The 18,549-nt window shown below is 39.2% G+C and overlaps 1 protein-coding gene across 1 annotated transcript in view; it reads right to left on the bottom strand.

Moving 5' to 3' along the window:
* The window catches only part of LOC136863175 (RING finger protein B-like), a 374,129-nt gene that overhangs the window by 58,531 nt on the left and 297,049 nt on the right, over positions 1-18,549 (bottom strand). Inside the window, exon 3 of the mRNA XM_067139526.2 lies at positions 8,603-8,759. Within this exon, the coding sequence (XP_066995627.2) occupies positions 8,603-8,759 (157 nt within the window). The remainder of the gene's footprint in view (positions 1-8,602; positions 8,760-18,549) is intronic.

Genomic DNA, 18,549 nt, shown 5'->3' with positions numbered 1-18,549 from the left:
GTATCAGTTTTATTACATTATTAATATTTGAATACTGTATATTGTACCGAGTAATATAGGAAAATAACTGCTTTAAAGAATAGGTTTACATTAATTTACAATGAAGAAAGAATCGGTTTCTGGCTTCAAGGCAGTCTTAGTCACTGTCATCACTCATCTCACTATCTGTCGAGTCGTCTTTTACACTGATGATGAATGGCTCCTTTCTTTCGTCCCTTACTATTTCCTTGGCCCAATCGTCTGTTTGAACATCTTCCGCGCGATTGAAGCACTTTTCCCAATCTGCAGCAGGCACACGGTCGATGGCTTCTGACGTGAGTTTTTCTACGCCCTTTATTTTGAATGTCTTGTTCCTCTCTGCCACTTCTCTCTTGACTTGAGCCCAAATCAATTCACATTCACTATCCATCTTGAACTGCACTTACGATGCGAGCTCAACAGCTGCTTGGCAGGGAATGGCTCGGGTAAGGTGGCCTGGAGCGGATGGGCTTCAGTTTGACAGCACTGCACGATCAGCGTTGCCAATCCGTGCCCGGGGGTAAGCGACTCTCGACCATCTGTCACTTCGCCGTTCCCGTATCTGACGGCAGCGCAGTTTTACTCACCCGCCTAATTTGGTGGCCGCGACAATAGTAGACAACTATACAAGCTTACGACGATTTCACATGTTTCTTGGGTTGCATAAACAAAATTAGTAGGCACAAGAGAATCACCCGGTATACAGAGTGGTCGGAAACAGCGTGAATTGATTATATGTGCGTTAGAGGACTTGTCATACTAATAAATACTTTGGAAAAATTAATTCGATATCTCGCTTCATTGTTATTTTATTAGCTTCTGAAATTAGCCAATCAGATCGCTTCGCGGGTGAATTCAAATGGGCTTTCCGAGGCGGTGTTGCTAAATCTGCACGTCGCTTAAGACCGGCTTGAAAACCATGCCGACGAATCAGCATCAAACACAAACACACCCTTGGTTTCATCCCGTGTCACCGTAGCGTACTTGCTATGGCACGATCCTGCCAACTCGGAGGTCCGTATTCATATCCCTCACCTGATAAAAGTTACTTCTTCGAATGGTGCTTTCAAGCCAATCTTAAGCGACGTGCAGACTTAGTAACTCCTACTCGCAAAGCTCATTTGAATTTGCCTGCGAAGCACTCTGATTGGCTAAATCCAACAGCTGATAAAATGACAATGGCGCGAGATCTCGAATTATTTCTTTCAAATTATTTATCAGTATGACCAACCCTCTAACGCTCATGTACCCGGTTCACGTTGTTTTCGACTACCGGCATGTAAGTCGCAGAGCAAGACCTGACTGATACTGGTCTGCTAGCTAATGACACTAAAATGCCCTTGAGGTGACAGGTGTTCAGTCATAATTTGCAGAATTTGCAAGGGAGCTGTTAGCGTAGGACAGAGGTGCTCACGTTAGGCATTCTGTCCCGCAGGTGCCCAGCACCGTAAAGTGGGCGGGCAGGCAGGCGATGAGCATGTGCTATTCTGCCACAGTGAAGCTGTGGTTACGTCACCAGCCGTGAAGGTTGGGCGAAGTTCTCCCAGTCACTCTCGATCACTGCGGTGGTACCGGTATACGAGTTTGAAATGGAGGCAGAAAATAATGAAATAATGAGGCCAGGAATCCATGTCATTTTTAATTTACGTTGTAAGATATAAGTTATGTATGTTCATTGCAGTTTATGCATTTTGACCGGATACACTAAAGAGGCCTACAACCTCAAATATACTTGTAATTTACGTAATTAATTACAATATTCACTATTACATTTTAAGAGGTGCTTAGAAGCATTTTAGAATACAGAGTTAAGTTGAATAAGCTGTGGCTTGTAGTTAATAAATCGTCTGCAAATAGCAGTCCCGGTATCTCCCGCTTCCCTATCCAAGGATATTGCCATCCCTCATCTCCATGTCTGTCTAATATATTATTTATAAACAATAAAAATAATATCAGTGACAGCTTACAACCTTGTCTCACACCCCTCTTCGATTCAATACACTTACTCAACCCACCCCCCTGTAATTTAATCATCACCATTACTTTCTCATATATTCCTTCTATTGCCATCATCATTTTCTTCGATAACCCAATATCCCTTAGTCTAGTAAATAACGCCTCCCTATTCACTGCATCGAAGGCATTCTCTAAATCTATTGCTGCTACATATAATTTCATCCCTGCTATCTTCACATACTTCGTAATTAAAGTATCCAAAATCCATACATTATCCACCGTATTTCTCTCTTTTCTAAACTCATTTTGATATCCTTCCATACGTCTCTGCCCAATTTTTAATCCTATTGGCTAGAATTCCTGTATATACCTTCGACAATATGTCAAGGAGCGTTATTCCTCTATAATTATTAGGATTACTTCGACTCCCTTTATTCTTGTACATACTCTTTTTCTTCACTCGCTAGAAAATTTCGCTGTTTCTCATATATTGTTTAAAAATTTAACCATCACCTTCAACATCGGTTCAGTTGCCCCCACTTCCTCCATACCCTGTTAGCAATGCCGTTCGCCCCACCCGCTGGTTTAGTTTTTGCTTTACTTAACATTCTAATTACTTCCTGTCTTGTTATCTCCTCATCTAGTAACTGTACTCCTACTTGTAATTCTCTTACAATATAAGTCTTGTCCATATCCCCATGCCAGTCTCCCCTCCCACCTAAAAGACCTGTAAAATATCCTATCCACTCATTTCCCCTATATTTGTTCCCTTTCCCGTAGGCCTAGTTCTCTTTATCTTATTTATAGCTTCTCAGATCCTCTCAAATCTTTTCTCTTTGCAATATCTGTTCACTCTTTCAGCTTCCGCCTCTTTCCAGCATTTTTTTCTCATTCAGTAACTTCTTGTAATCTCTTCTTAATTCGCAATATTCCTCCCTTTTTTCTTGTTTCCCTCCCTACTTAAACTCTGCTATAGCTGTCATTACAACCTCTCGTTTCCTCTTACAGTCTTCATCAAACCACCCCATGACTCTGTTTTTGTCTCTCTCTTCTCTTATCTTCACTTTCTTTCCCACCTTCCATACTGGGAGTTCTATTAATTTTAAAACTTTATCCATATCCTTTCCTTCTAGCGCCCTTTCAATTTCTACCCTTATACTATCTCCCCTCTCTTTTAACTCTGATCTCAATTTCTCACTCGTAGTATCATTCCGGACATACTTCCATCCCTCCTCATACCTCACCCTTTTACCTACCTCTCTCTTCACTTCACCATTATCCTTTCTTAGTTTTATCCTAATGGGCATGTGTTCTGTTGTCCCACATTCTGCCACCTCAAAACGTTCAATTATTTTCCTTAAAGCTGTTTCCGTGCTTACTCCCATATCTACCACACTCCCTCCCTTCGATGTGATGAATGTCAATTCTCCCTTACTGTCTCCCTTCATCCATCCGTTTAACATACATAATTTTTCTATAGCACATAAATCTAACAACGTTACACCATAACTATTTATACCTTTGTCTTTACTGCTTATTCTGTACCCTCTCACTTCGGTATCCTCCATGCCATAATCTGGTACCCTATTACTCAGTCTTCCATTCCAATCCCCCATTAATATCATTCCATCTTCCACATACAAGCCTTTAATTTTGTTTATTTCTTCAATCAGTTCTTCAAAAAAAATTTATTCGCATAAACTGAATCCTTAGGATGATTGTATAATAGAGCCAGACAAATTGTCTCTTTCGCGTCACTTCCCATTTAAATTCTAAACCACACCACCCCTTCTACCTCATTCTGTATTCTCTCTACTCTCCCTACAATCTCATTTTTTATTAAAACTGTTATCCTACCGGGGTTTCTTCCCATCTTCCCTTTTTTCTATCACGTTGACTACTCTATACCCATCCCATTCAATTTCTACCCCTCTCCCTTACCAAGTCTCTACTAGGGCAATGATCTCAAACTCCTTTACTAATATCTCAATTTCTTTATTCCCTAGCTTCCCCATCAACCCCTCAATATTCCACAACCCTATCGTCATATCTAGTTATTTATTCCCTCCCCCTCTATGCTTCTGTGCTTCTCCACTTCCACCCCTACTCCTTGTCACTCTTCTTTGTAAGTCTTCTCCATCTCTCTCCTCTTCTTCCTTTCTCTCCTCCTCCTTCCCTTTCTCCGTACCTACGCCTTTTTTCATTCTCCATAAATCTTTCAAACTTAATGATCTTTCCTAATTTAGCACCTATCTTCTCTCCAATTTATTTTCTGTGTTCCTTTTACTCGGTGAGGATGAATCATTACCTCTCTCCTATTACCTTCATTCACACTTTTCACTTCACTCCGCACCACTCGTGACACATTACTTGCTTCATCCACCTCTGCGTTGTGCTGGCTCTTCAAGGTCTCTGCATTCCCGACCATCTGGTTGCTGGCACTGCTTTTCAGCAGTTCTCTACTTCCTGCACCTGATATGATGTGGACTTCGCTCACTTCCGTACTATCACACTCCTCTACGTCACTGCCACTTCTCCTTGTGCTCTTCCTTGCTATTCCCTCTGCCGTCAAGGACTCCTTCTGCTGCTGTTGGTGTTCCTCATCAAGTTTTTTCAACCGGCCCACCACCCATATACGAGACCATCTGCCGTCTCCAACCACCAATTGCTGACTTCTAATATATGCTTTAAGACCTTGTTTTTTTGCCTCCCTTAAATGTCTGTTCAGGATTCTGTTCACCTCAATGGCTTCCCTGTTCATCTCCCTTCTTATCCACACTTTGTCTCCTTTTAAATTGTTCGAACTTCTTATCACAATGTCAGCCATCAATGTAGATAATAATTTCACTCTGATGGGCCTCCTTCCCTTAACTTTCCCCACACGATGCACATCGTCTATATCAACTTCACTAAAGTTGATCTTCATCCTATTCTGGACCACTTCCACCACTTTGTACACTAGTTCCACTTTAGACTCTTTTTCTTCTTCTTGCATACCATTTATGAAAATATTCTTTCTCACCCTTTCTTGCACACCCCACTCTACTACTCTCTTCGTTTCTCTCAGGTCCCGCTCCAAACATCTTACCTTCTGTTTCAACAGGTCCAACTCATCTTTATTACAATCTTCCTCTTCTAATATATTCTTTACATCTTCCTTAATACTCAACTTTAGGACCATAAATTCCTTGGATAACTCTCGAAACATTGCTCTTATTTGCTCTGCCTGACAAGCCTCTCTTATCATCTCTCTTATCGCTTCGAACTCTTCCCATCCAATGGAACCCACTGGACCTGGACCAGGATTACTTTCCACTCCTCCTATTATCAACAGCACCATCACCACCGCTGCCACCAGTAGAGTAGCCACCATACTCCTTTTTTCACCCTTCAGCTCCATTCTTGTCTCCATTCTGCTTCCCTTTTCACAGTTCCAGCTACCAATCGCTATCCTGTATTATGTCAACGTGTTGCCCATTGCTCCGCGCTTCACTCAGCACATCCGCACTCCTTTCTGACTGAAAGACGACTGCTGTGGCTTGTAGTTGCTTGGGTTTAAATTATCTGATAAACTCACCAACAATCCAATCATGCTTACCGGGAATAACATCAGTTAGATTATTTATTTGACGGCATACCGTAAATCTATTTGTTAGATACATTTACATCGTTGTTGCACTTTAATCTTGGATAGTAAATGTCTATGTCCCTACCCATGATGAAACTCCCTCGCCATTTAGAGGACGCCTGATTTTTAAATACTTTTTTCAAATTAGGTGAATGGGGAAATTCAAACAACACTACAACACTGTGCAAAATCAAGCAGTAAACTTGTTGAATTATGTAAATATATTAGCCTACTTTTTGCTTAATGAATAACAGGAATTTTTACTTTTAAGAAATTGAAATACTGTCATTCCCATCCAAGGATTTGTAAATTGCAGCTTGTATGCTTAAACCCTGTACCTTTGTAAATTGTAACATAAAAATTATAACGTGTTAGTTTTATTTGAATGTATAAATATAAGAAAATAAAACTGATTATTTATATCGAGCGCAGTAAAAATCAAACTGAAATGTCTTGAAAAGCTCGGTTTCCTTGCGATTGTAGCAATTTGTTTCTTAAATACTGTACCCCATTCAGCATTTCGCTGAGTAGTGGAGGAAAGCTTAGTAATGACAATCGAACGTCACTATTCCCTTCTGGCAAACTGCGTTCTCTCTCTCTCTCTCTCTCGCTTTACTGTGACGTATGCTTGCTACATAAGCTGCCCGCATTAATGTCACGCCAGCCCGGCCGCACTGGGCTAGCCTCAACGGGCGCCCAGCTGAACATCTCTGGCGTAGGACCAGACTGATTGAAATGAACCTTGGTAGGATGCTCAATTAAGGCATCATAAACATAAAGGACATCATCATCATCATCGGTTTGCCCTTCCAGCGAGCCGGGTAAGGTGTTTGAAAACGAGCGTCTTCCAAAGTTGCCTATTCGAAAAGATTTTGTTGTCCACGACAGATTTCCAATTCCATCCTCTTCTCTCCATGTCTTCCGTCAGTTGGTCCATCCATCTTCTTCTAGGTCTTCCAACTGTTTTTTTTCTATTTTGTTTTACGTCGCACTGACACAGATATGTCTTATGGCGACGATGGGATAGGAAAGGCCTAGGAAGCGGAAGGAAGCGGCCGTAGCCTTAATTAAGCATGGTGTGAAAATGGGAAACCACGGAAAACTATCTTCAGGGCTGCCGACAGTGGGGCTCGAACGCACTATCTCCCGATTACTGGATACTGGCCGCACTTAAGCGACTGCAGCTATCGAGCTCGGTCTTCCAACTGGTCTTCTACCTGTTATTCTCTTTTCCAAATAAGCACATGGTAACCTTATGCTATTCATTCGTTTAACATGACCAAACCATTTAAGTCTAGATGACCTAAGTCTCTCCTCCACCGATTCATTTAGACCTAGGTTAGATCGGATCTCATCATTTTTCAAATTATAAAGGTAACTGTCATTATGCCGTAAAATAATTTTCACGTACTTAGAAATAGGAATTTTTTGCTGCAGTTAGAACTTGGTGTAACTAAGGCATAGCTTGAAATGAAACTCTGTTTGATGATCAATTAAGAAATCAGAACATCAGTGCATGTTTTTCCATAGCATGAGATAACGAGTGATTCTGAACATGAATTCGGCAGTTTTCTCATTCGTGTCAATAATAGTATATTGATATCATGCACGTAGGCCTATACAGAGTGTACCAAAACTCGACGGCAACAATTTAGGAATGGATTCCTCACATAGAGAGGAGAAAAATGTTTATAACAACATGGGTCCGGAGACGTATACTTACAGATTTATTCAAACTTTTGTACATTTACACCGTACGTCTGTAACGGCTGCTGAAACACTTTGAACATGTATTAGATGAAATGTTCAAAGTGACGACCTTCAGCTTGAATACAAGCCTCCGCTCGACGTCGCATAGAGTTACGCACGCGATCAAAACTGCCTGGTGTAGTGAGTACTGCCTGAGAGGTTGTCACAATGTGCTCACATAAAGTTGCTTCATCAGGAACAGGAGTCGCATACACGAGAGACTTAACGTGTCCCCACAGGTAAAAGTCCAGGGGGTTCAAGTCAGGAGAGCGTGGTGGTGGCCAAGCAATCGGTCCTCCTCTGCCTATCCAGCGCTCAGGAAAATGGGTATTCAGGTACCTGCGGGCAGCAGACTGAAATGTGCGGGAGCACCATCATGCATGAAAAACATTTAACGTCAAAAAATTCATTATTGGTCCGTATTGAAACGAGATTTACAAACAAAGATAAGGGTAGGGTTTTCCACCTGTTCAGTACTATAATGTGAAAAACATTTGTCGACGGGATGCAAGTGGCATGTCTTCCAAGTAATCAGGCAATGTAGTACGCAAGAAATTCGCGTAGTTCTGTCCAGTAAGCCTATTCGGAAGAACGTAGGGTCCCAAAAAGGAATCACCAACAATGCTTGCCCAGATGTTAATGGCGAACCTCTGTTGATGAGACGATTGGATAATTGCATGAGGACATATAAATTATAACTAAAATTTATTTGTGTCACAAAGTTTGAATAAATCTGTAAGTATACGTTTCCGGACCCATGTTGTCATAACCTTTTCTTCTTGTCTCCATGTGAGGAATGCATTCCTTAAATTTTTGCCGTCGAGTTTTGGTACATCCTATATATATACGACCAGGATTTCATACCATATCTATTTTAACTTCCATTATTAATGATACAGATGTATTACACTCCTAACATTTTGACATATTCATATACTGTACATGTTAATAAAATAGGGTTGTATAACGTGAAAATCTGTTCGTGTTGTCAAAATCTAATTTTCGGTATGAAGTGTGCTATGTCACTTACAAACAAAACAATCTGTATCTTCCACAGTAAATCAGCTGTTACGAGCCACACAGCTATTTTTCAGCAATTTATTATAACATTACCTTTGATTTTACGGCAAAATTATTAATACCATTCAATTTAGGATATGTCAATTGATTGTTCACCTAATTTTAATTGAAATCAGTCTGAAAATCAAAGAACTGCCTTTCAGTTGAAAGAGAGAGTGATGAAGTTCTTACCAAAATGGAAAGCCCAAAGCTCATTAGATGAACCTCGAAGATCTTGATAACCTCCATATACCAACATGGCTCCTCTATGGACAAGAGCAGTATGGCCTCGCCTTCCACGGGGCACAGCCACACCTTTCTGAGCTCGAACTTTCCGCCACAGGTTATTCTACAACATCAAAAGAACAGCGACAATTATTCACACATACCTATGGTATAGAGCGAAGATCCCCTCAAAACCTCAAGTGTTCCTCGAAAATCTCTATGGATAAAGGAAGACGTTAACCCAAGATATTTCTCACTCTTTGACTATATCTACTAAAGCTATTTTATTCAATGTCAGACTTTTTTTGAAGTTATCAGTACAAGTCATATTTATAGAGAAGTATGGTACATCCACACTCAGAAGATCTTTCTGTTGAAATTGTTTGTAAAGTAGCCTTTTCTCAACATTTATAAACATTTGTCTTAATCAGAGTGAACTAGAATACATAGTCGCGGTGGGAGCAATGCCACTTATCTGACAATGCACTTTCTATCCATTATTTTCTTTAAGAATGGTCACGCCTCCCAGCCGCATATTGATATGCAGCCCATCAGAATAATTTTCGTTGTGTTCATTTTCCTATACGGGCGTGTAAAGGAAAATGAATCTTAAATACTTTGTGCTGTAGGAGGGCGTAAATATCATGCAAACAAAAATTCCTAGAGTACGGTAAGGTTCATTTTCATTTACACGTATGCATAGGAAAATGAACACAACGGAAATTGTTCTGATAGACTGCATATCCATAGGTCCTATGTGACTGACAGGCGTGACCAGTCTTAAGAAAAATTATGGATATGAAGTGCATTGTCAGATACACGGTGTTTTCCCCACAAAGACAATATTATTTATAAACATGATAACGAATTCTATTCGTCCCTTTACACAATGTGAAAAACATAGGTATCCCGATTCAAATTTGGATATTTGGTAATGCCTGTCTAACAACGTGGGAGTGTATACCTCTCCAACACCTACAGAAATAAGAGTTGAGAATCATAGGCTAAGTGCTTGAGAAACGTAATTAGTAGTCGATTTCCGACACGAACATGAGAATGAATAATGCTTATTTACATATTATACAATTACGCTTCTACAACACATAGTCTCTGAGTGGCTCAGACGGTTGAGGCACTGGCCTTCTGACCCCAACTTGGCAGGTTCGATTCTGGCTCAGTCCGCTCGTATTTGAAGGTGGTCAAATACGTCAGCCTCGTGTCGGTAGATTTACTGGCACGTAAAAGAACTCTTGCGGGACTACATCCTAGCAACTCGGCATCTCCGAAAACCGTAAAAGTAGTTAGTGGGACGTAAAGCAAACAACATTATTTAATACAATGTAATGCAGTATACAGAGTGACCCAATCTCCGTTAACATTTGACAAAGCAATACTTCACGGAATACTGGAAGTAGAGAGGTAATAATTGATACACATGATTGGCATGACATGGGGTTTTACTGACACCAAAATAAAGTACTCGAATTGACCAACAGATGGCGTTTCATACGATACACAAACAGTACTTAGCATAACGACTGAGGTTTAGCAAAGGCGATGTCCTTTATAACACATGCTCAACATGTTGACCGTCATTCATCAAGAACACCTGAAGGCGAGGAACAATGTTGTGAAGAGCCCTGTACAGCATATCTGTAGGTATGGTCAGAAACTGCCGTCGATGTGGTCTATTAGTATCCCTAATGAGGTCGGACGATCGCAGTAGACTTGCGACTTCTTGCGACATCCACAAAGTAATGAAACAAGATATTAGGATTCACCTGTTCAATACTAAATTATGTGAGAGATTAAGTCATCATATATTCATTTATTTATTCTCATGGTACCGGTTTCAGCAAAGTGATTGCCATCATCAGCCTAGGGAATTTCAACAAAGACATACGAATTACATTAACATATGACTCTTATAATTAATATATACTAATAACTTAAAATGGATATCCATGTAAAAGCTGAAAAATGTTATTTACAAGTGTTACTTGATAGTCATTGAGCATTTACATTATCAGGTTAACACCTTAACAATCATTTAATTAAAAAGAAATTGACAGACTAAAATTTGAGTGATTGATTTAAAATATACACTTTGTGATGAAATATAACTTATTTGCAGTTTGTTATCATTCACTAGTAGTATGACATTGTGTTCATTAAACAGCGTGATTCAATTATGAGTTCATAGATATTGTAGCCAAATTTTGTATAAGAAGCTAATATGAAAGCAACCAAGGTTCTTGATGGATGGTAGTTCCTTGATTATGATGATGCTTGTTGTTTAAAGGGGCCTAACATCGAAGGTCATCGGTCCCAGATGGTAGTTCCTCAAAGAAATGTAAGCTGCGTAATTGTATAAAGCACTGGGCTCGAACTTCGTGTTAAGATGTATGGTCGTAACAGCGGAATGAATCTTATAGAACAGATTTGTTATTACAGGTGTCATTACTTTGTGAATCACGATTCAATACGGACCATAAAAATGAAAACTTTTTGAGGTTAAATTCTTGTGACATGGTCAGTCAGACACAGGTAGGCGGACACGTAGTAGCTGGAACATATAAATCGAGTTGGTGACGTGAAACTAACTACATTCGACACTATGCCCCAAGTAATTCGTATCAATGATATTACGCGAAGACATATGAAGGGGTGACTCGAGGCACGCCAAACACAGATACATATATTTCACGTCCCAGAGAGTTGTTGTTGTTGTTGGGTAATTACCTATCTTTTTAACTTTACTTTATTATCACTTGTAATGTTAAGTAAGTGGTAAGCTCAACCTATAGTAATGTAAGCCGCAATGTTAAGCACTGGAAATTTGTGTCTGAATTCCTATATGATGATGTTGGAATTAGAATGTTGAACTAGTAGTATCGGTATTTCTTGTGATATTTTATTTTTATGTATTGCTTGTTGTACTCTTGTTGTTGTTGTTGTTGTTACGTATTTATGTTTAACTTTACTTGATTATCACTTGCAATGCTAAGCTAGTAGTAAGCTCAACCTATAGTATTGTAAGACGTAGTGTTATGCACTGGAAATACTTAAGTTGAATGTGAAATTGTATTTTAAAATTTTGGATTTAGAATGTCAAACTAATAGTATTTCTTGTAGTATTTTCAATTAATGAAATTGCTTGTTGTAATCTAGTTGTTCTAGTGAAGTTTTAGGGTAGTTAAGTTTTAACTTTACTTAATTATCACTTGAAATATTAAACTACTCGTAGTAGTAAGCTCAACCTATAGTATTGTAAGCCGTAATGTTAAGCACTGGATTTTCTTAAATTGTGTGTGAATTTTTATATGATGCTAGATTTAGAATGTTAAACTAGTAGTTTTATTGTAATATTTCCTATTCACGCAATTCCTTGTTGGACTTTTGTTGTTATTGTTGTTGGGTAATTATGTATTCACTTCACCTTATTAACACACTACTACAAGTGACCATTGCCACCAGGATATTTACCAATTGCGATGTATTTCATAAAAATTCACTACCCTCGTTACAACAGCAGTCTGTTTATGAGGAATTCTCTTTTAGAAATGTCAGCTCGAATGAAGTTAAAGGTGTGATATACTCTATTACATCTAATGCCACAGGTAATGATGACATTCCTATATCGCTTATTAAGGATATATGTTCTACCAATACTAACTCATATATTTAACTACTGCCTGACAAACGGAGTTTTCCCAGATGTTTGGAGTGATACACTAATTACACCCATCCCGCAGAACTCCAAGTTAGATTCTCCTTCAGATTATCGTCCATTATCCATCCTACCACCCTTATCCCAGGTGCTTGAACGTCTAGTTCATACACAAGTTACTGCAAACCTTACCAAGCATTCTCTCTTTAATCCCTTTCCATCCGGCTTTAGGAAAGGACATAGCACTGCGACAGGTTTTCTACGAGTGACAGATGATATCAGACGTGCAATGGACCAACGGGACGTGACTGTACTGACATTATTAGATCTCAGTAGTGCCTTCGACACTGTCAATCCTCAGTTACTACTGCAGAAACTTCGAGAGCTAAATTTTAATAGTGCATCACTTCGTTTCTTTTCATCTTACCTTGAAAATCGCCAGCAACGTGTGACAGTAGGAAATTTGAGTTCAGGATGGCAAAGTAAGACCCTCGTTGTTCCTCAGGGGTCGGTACTCGGACCACTACTATTTATCATCCAAATTAATGATATATAAAAAGCACTTAAATTCTGCAAATTGCAAGTGTGAGCGGATGATACACAGATTTTCTATCACTCAAAACCGAGTGATATTGATACTGCAATTACTAAAATAAATTCCGACCTTCAACATCTTAGTGACTATGCAAATAAAAACAGCTTGTTAGTGAACCCAAATAAGACTCAAGTTATTATCGGTATCAGTAAAAGCGTGTATTCCCTCAAGCAACAGGACATCTTCCCAATAATTTTAAACAATAAAATCATACCCTACTCTACTTCAGTGACTAACTTGGGAATTATTATGACTGAGACCATAAATTGGACTCAACAGGTGATAAGTACATGTAATAAAGTACAAAAATGCTTATATTCCCTGAAACGGTTCGCAAATGTTTTCTCTGTTCGACTTAAAGTACAAATAATTCGCTCCCTTATACTACCTATATTTAACTACTACGACACTGGGTTGACTGAAATAACCTGCCACAGTAATAAGAAACTGGACCGGAGCCTGAACTGCTGCGTAAGATATATCTTTAATCTGCGATATGATGCTCATATATCACCTTATTAGAACCCTTTGTGTCCCAAAAGTACAGAAAATGAAATAAATGCAATTTAAGTCCTCAAACGTTTTAAATACCATTCAATTAAGAGACACAAGGAGTATTTTCAAAATGCAACAATTCCAAATATCCATTTTTTCATGGCACTTTGAAGTACCCTCAGTCCACTTGTGATTGGGAACACAATCTAGCTGTTGAACGTTTAAGTACCGTCAGTCCTCTAGTCACCCCTTACATATAAGTACATCAAAACTGCTGAAGGACACAAATTTTTACTAACAATATTATAAAAATGAATGGGAATCAATACCAGTGGTATGAAATTCGCAAACCATTATAAAATGAACATAATAAAGAAGAAGTAAAATGAAAGCAATCAATCTGTCTGACAAAAATGCCAAATGGGAATGTTCAAAGTATTCTACACCTCTACTTGGTGGCATTCCACAAAGCAGTTCTTCTTCTCGTTGACACAGACACGTCGTTGACACCTTGTAGTGGCTGCATTGAGAATGTGGACGTGACTGGACCTACTTCATACTGCACACCTCATATCGCCCACAAGCCTCCACAAATTTAGGCGAATGAATACCCCTGTTTTCCATTCTGACATCTTCCGGGATAGAGCGCTCCATCTTTCTTTTTGCATGCAGGGATGGAGGTGACCCAAGTGTTGTAAAGGAATTTCTCTTGTTTTGGGGTTTTTTCATTGACGAAAATCCTTTTGCCACCATCCTTCGAAGCTGGAGGACCGTTGTCTTATCAAACATTTCACAGTAAATTACGTAGGCATTTACACACATGATGTCAAGAAACCCCCAGAAGAGCCTCCGCCACCATTTCTTCGACTTCCTGTCAACATCAAACAGGATTCTAAAATGGTCGGCAAGGTCAACTCTTCCCATGTACAAATTGTAGTCATATACAACTACGGAGCATGCTGTACTCTGTTTGGATCCATCTTTCTGAGTTCGTTGCACATAAATTTGTTCTAACCCATGGTAATTGGATGCAAAATGTACAGATTTGTTGTCTTGCAACTTGAAGTCCAAACCAGTATTCGAAAATCTGTAATCCTACTCTCTTCTTATCAGGCTCTTCTCAGTTTTAGATTTCTTGGATAACCCTGCCTGTCAGATCTTTCTGTGCCACATGCCAAGGTCTTTGATAGTTTCAGCCTTTCCAAAAGTCGAGGATTGGTAAAATAATTGTCAAAAAATACAATTTTGTTCTTGCCCCACACATGTTTTGTCAGAGACAAAACCACCTTCTCACCTAACCTGCGCTCTCAGAACTCTTCAAGATACCCATTCTTCCCCTGATAGATTTGAAATGCAAGAATGAATCCCTTCTGGTCAGTAAACACCGGAATTTGTAAGCCTGCTTGATGGGCTTGACAGGATTTTACTATTTTAGAGAACTGCGTCCTTTGAATAGCACAACAGAATCGTCCACACTTACCTCCCGAGTCCATTCGTATACAGATTGAAATTTCTTATTGCTAAGAAAGGTTTTACTTTGTGTATCCTGTCTGAGTTCACTATCGACACTGCATAGTTATTCACATGAATATATGATCTCTTGAAATCTTGCCCTCGTCATTGTATCCACAACTAAATCCATACCAAGGTCTCTAGCTGATAACCAACAATTTTTGTAAGATGGGAATCTGTGGTAACCCATCGTAAAATTAAGATCAACAAACGCTAAGACCTCACTGTCCTCATTTCTTCTGTCTAGACTACGTGTTTAACTCACAGTCTTTTCAGTACTATTGCAATCACTCATATCAGATACCGCTCCATTATCTGTTACACCAACCAGTAAATCGCTAATATCATCCACTGATCTTATTGTTCACTCATAATGTCAATTCAATAAATACTTATCTGCATTTAGGGCAGTCGCCCAGGTGGCAGATTCCCTGTCTGTTGTTTTCCTAGCCTTTTCCTAAATGATTTCAAAGAAATTGGAAATTTATTGAACGTCTCCCTTGGTAAGTTATTCCAATCCCTAACTCCCCTTCCTATAAATGAATATTTGCCCCAGTTTGTCCTCTTGAATTCCAACTTTATCTTCATATTGTGATCTTTCCTACTTTTATAAACGCCACTCAAACTTATTCGTCTACTAATGTCATTCCACGCCATCTCTCCGCTGACAGCTCGGAACATACCACTTAGTCGAGCAGCTCTTCTTCTTTATCTCAATTCTTCCCAACCCAAACTTTGCAACATTTTTGTAACGCTACTCTTTTGTCGGAAATCACCCAGAACAAATCGAGCTGCTTTCCTTTGGATTTTACCAATTCTTGAATCAGGTAATCCTGGTGAGGGTCCCATACACTGGAACCATACTCTAGTTCGGGTCTTACCAGTGACTTATATGCCCTCTCCTTTACATCCTTACTACAACCCCTAAACATCCTCATAACCATGTGCAGAGATCTGTACCCTTTATTTACAATTCCATTTATGTGATTACCCCAATGATGGTCTTTCCTTATATTCACACCTAGATACTTACAGTGATCCTCAACAGGAACTTTCACCCCATCAACGCAGTAATTAAAACTGAGAGGACTTTTTCTATTTGTGAAACTCACAACCTGAGTTTTAACCCCGTTTATCAACATACCATTGCCTGCTGTCCATCTCACTACATTATCGAGGTCACGTTGCAGTTGCTCAGAATCTTGTAAATTATTTATTACTCTATACAGAATAACATCATCCGCAAAAAGCCTTACCTCCGATTCCACTCCTTTACTCATATCATTTATATATATAAGAAAACATAAAGGTCCAATAATACTGCCTTGAGGAATTCCCCTCTTAATTATTACAGGGTCAGATAAAGCTTCACCTACTCTAATTCTCTGAGATCTATTTTCTAGAAATATAGCCACCCATTCAGTCACTCTTTTGTGCCTGTTATACAGTTCATGTATAATTAACACAACACAAAACCACAGCCTGCAACAATCACATTTGATCAACATAAACAAACCATGGTTACCAAAGAGAACACGAAGAATGGATCACCTTTAGTTCTGTCGGTACTTAGAAGTACCTCCTACATTTCAAAGAATAGTTCAAGTGACTCCAAAGCATTCTGACTGTTTAATTGTATACTTTACAATGTCTCACACAATAATATGAAAAATAATTACATATTTATGGCTTCCATCAGCTAAAGATAAACGAAATGTCAGTGCTTGGATGCGAGATGAAATTTTGAGTAACTCATGCTAATTTGGTGCTTCTCTCTGGTGTCATTATTATGAATCACACCACCAAAGACACTCTAATGTCTTTTGTAGGTACTGGAGAGTACCCACAGGACACAAAACTGTCCTTGCTTACTAAATTTGTATATAGGACTAAATACGAGCCGGTACTTGAATGTACCGGCAGGACACAAAGGGATAAGGAGCTGTCGTGGCTTCGAGTGCACCAGCGCCATGAATTTCACATGCTATCACTTCTGCACAAAGTACTTTCCACTAATACTTCCGACTATCTGTCTTCATCTTTTTCTTAACTCTCGTCCTATCATGAACACAATACAAGGTCTGGCTCCTCTCTTGCCATACCTGTAAACCGCACTGCTGTGTACAACCGCTCCTTCATAATCTCTGTGTCTAGATCATGGAACTCGCTACCTGCGAACATTTGAGACAATCCTTCTGATCGCAAGTTTAAAGTGGCTTGCCGCGAGCATTTGCTGGGTAGGTCCCACTGACTTGCTGGATAATTGTTGAGTGAATGAAGGAATGAATGAGATGAATGAATGGATTACTGTAGTTACATCATTTAAGTGTACGTTATTTTGTGTATTTTAAAGTTAAGGATTCTTTCATTATTATTATTATTATTATTATTATTATTATTATTATTATTTTATTTTTATTCGAAATTATAAGTTATGTAAATGTATACTCATCTAGTGGTTAAGTGTAAGAGAGAGCCTTGAGCCCTAACTTCGCCACCAATAAAGGCATTATCTATCTATCTCTCTATCTATCTATCTATCTATCTATCTATCTATCTATCTATCTATCTATCTATCTATCTATCTATCTATCTATCTATCTATCTATTATCTATCTATCTATCTATTTAATAATAATACTATGAAGAATTTTCGAAAATGAGTTATAAGATGGAAATAAAGCGTTTACGGACGCATGTCCATTTCCAGGGTCTGGCTTAAGTTCCGACATGGTGAAATTGTCAGTCGACATCGAAGGACCACACCACCACGAGATCTTTCTTTTCCATAACTCTCACAGAACCCACCAGAGTACAGTGACTAACCTTGCTCGGACCTGAGAGTGGTCACGGAAACGATCATTATGGTGACGTCTTGTTCTGGGATGGTATAATGTATCTCCCAAGACATGTTTGACTGGAGATCTGTTGTGAACCAGTGTACAGAAATTTCGATCTCCAACAAAATGCCAGGCTTTTTAAGAGTGTGCAGTTTCTGTAGCTACGAATGAAATGTCCGCCCACATCGGATGCCTACCTAGAGTCTGGTTTGTTCTTTCAGTTTCTACACTGTGATAGTACCTACTCAGGCGGCAGAAGTGTGGACGGACCTGATGAACCATCCAAGACATTCCGATGCCTCGATGCACGAATGGGACACCATACACCTAGTACCGCAGGCCAATCTTGTATTTCAGGACAAGGGCCCCTTTTATTCCATGTATCGCTGTCCGGGGTCACCACACATTGTACTTACATTTTATCACGTTTATGGAATGGCATGAGTCGTGGTTTCGTGTTTGATGTCAGAAAGTCTGTTATCATCCGATGGCCTTTTAGACAAAGTTCTGTTTATAATGTGTCCAAATGTGCTGTTAAAGAAACTGGCACTGTTCATTATTTCTCCTGTCTATTGAATTGCACCAATTTACCTCAATCGTTTCACGATAATACGCAGGACAGGAAGTAAGTATGTGTATTTATTATCGATTGTAATTCAATACTAAGTTTACTAAAGAAATATAAAAAGTGTATTAATGTGTGACCCACAAGAAGTTTCTGAAGTACTGCTAGCAGATGACACAAATTGATCCGATTTAGATCCTTGGCACGTTTTAAAAGGAATAAGATGGTCAAGTCGCA

The sequence above is a fragment of the Anabrus simplex genome, chromosome 2 (assembly GCF_040414725.1).
Source record: "Anabrus simplex isolate iqAnaSimp1 chromosome 2, ASM4041472v1, whole genome shotgun sequence".
Lineage (NCBI taxonomy): Eukaryota > Metazoa > Arthropoda > Insecta > Orthoptera > Tettigoniidae > Anabrus > Anabrus simplex.
Note: the sequence above shows the minus strand (reverse complement) of the source record. Positions and strands in the feature narration are given on the sequence as shown.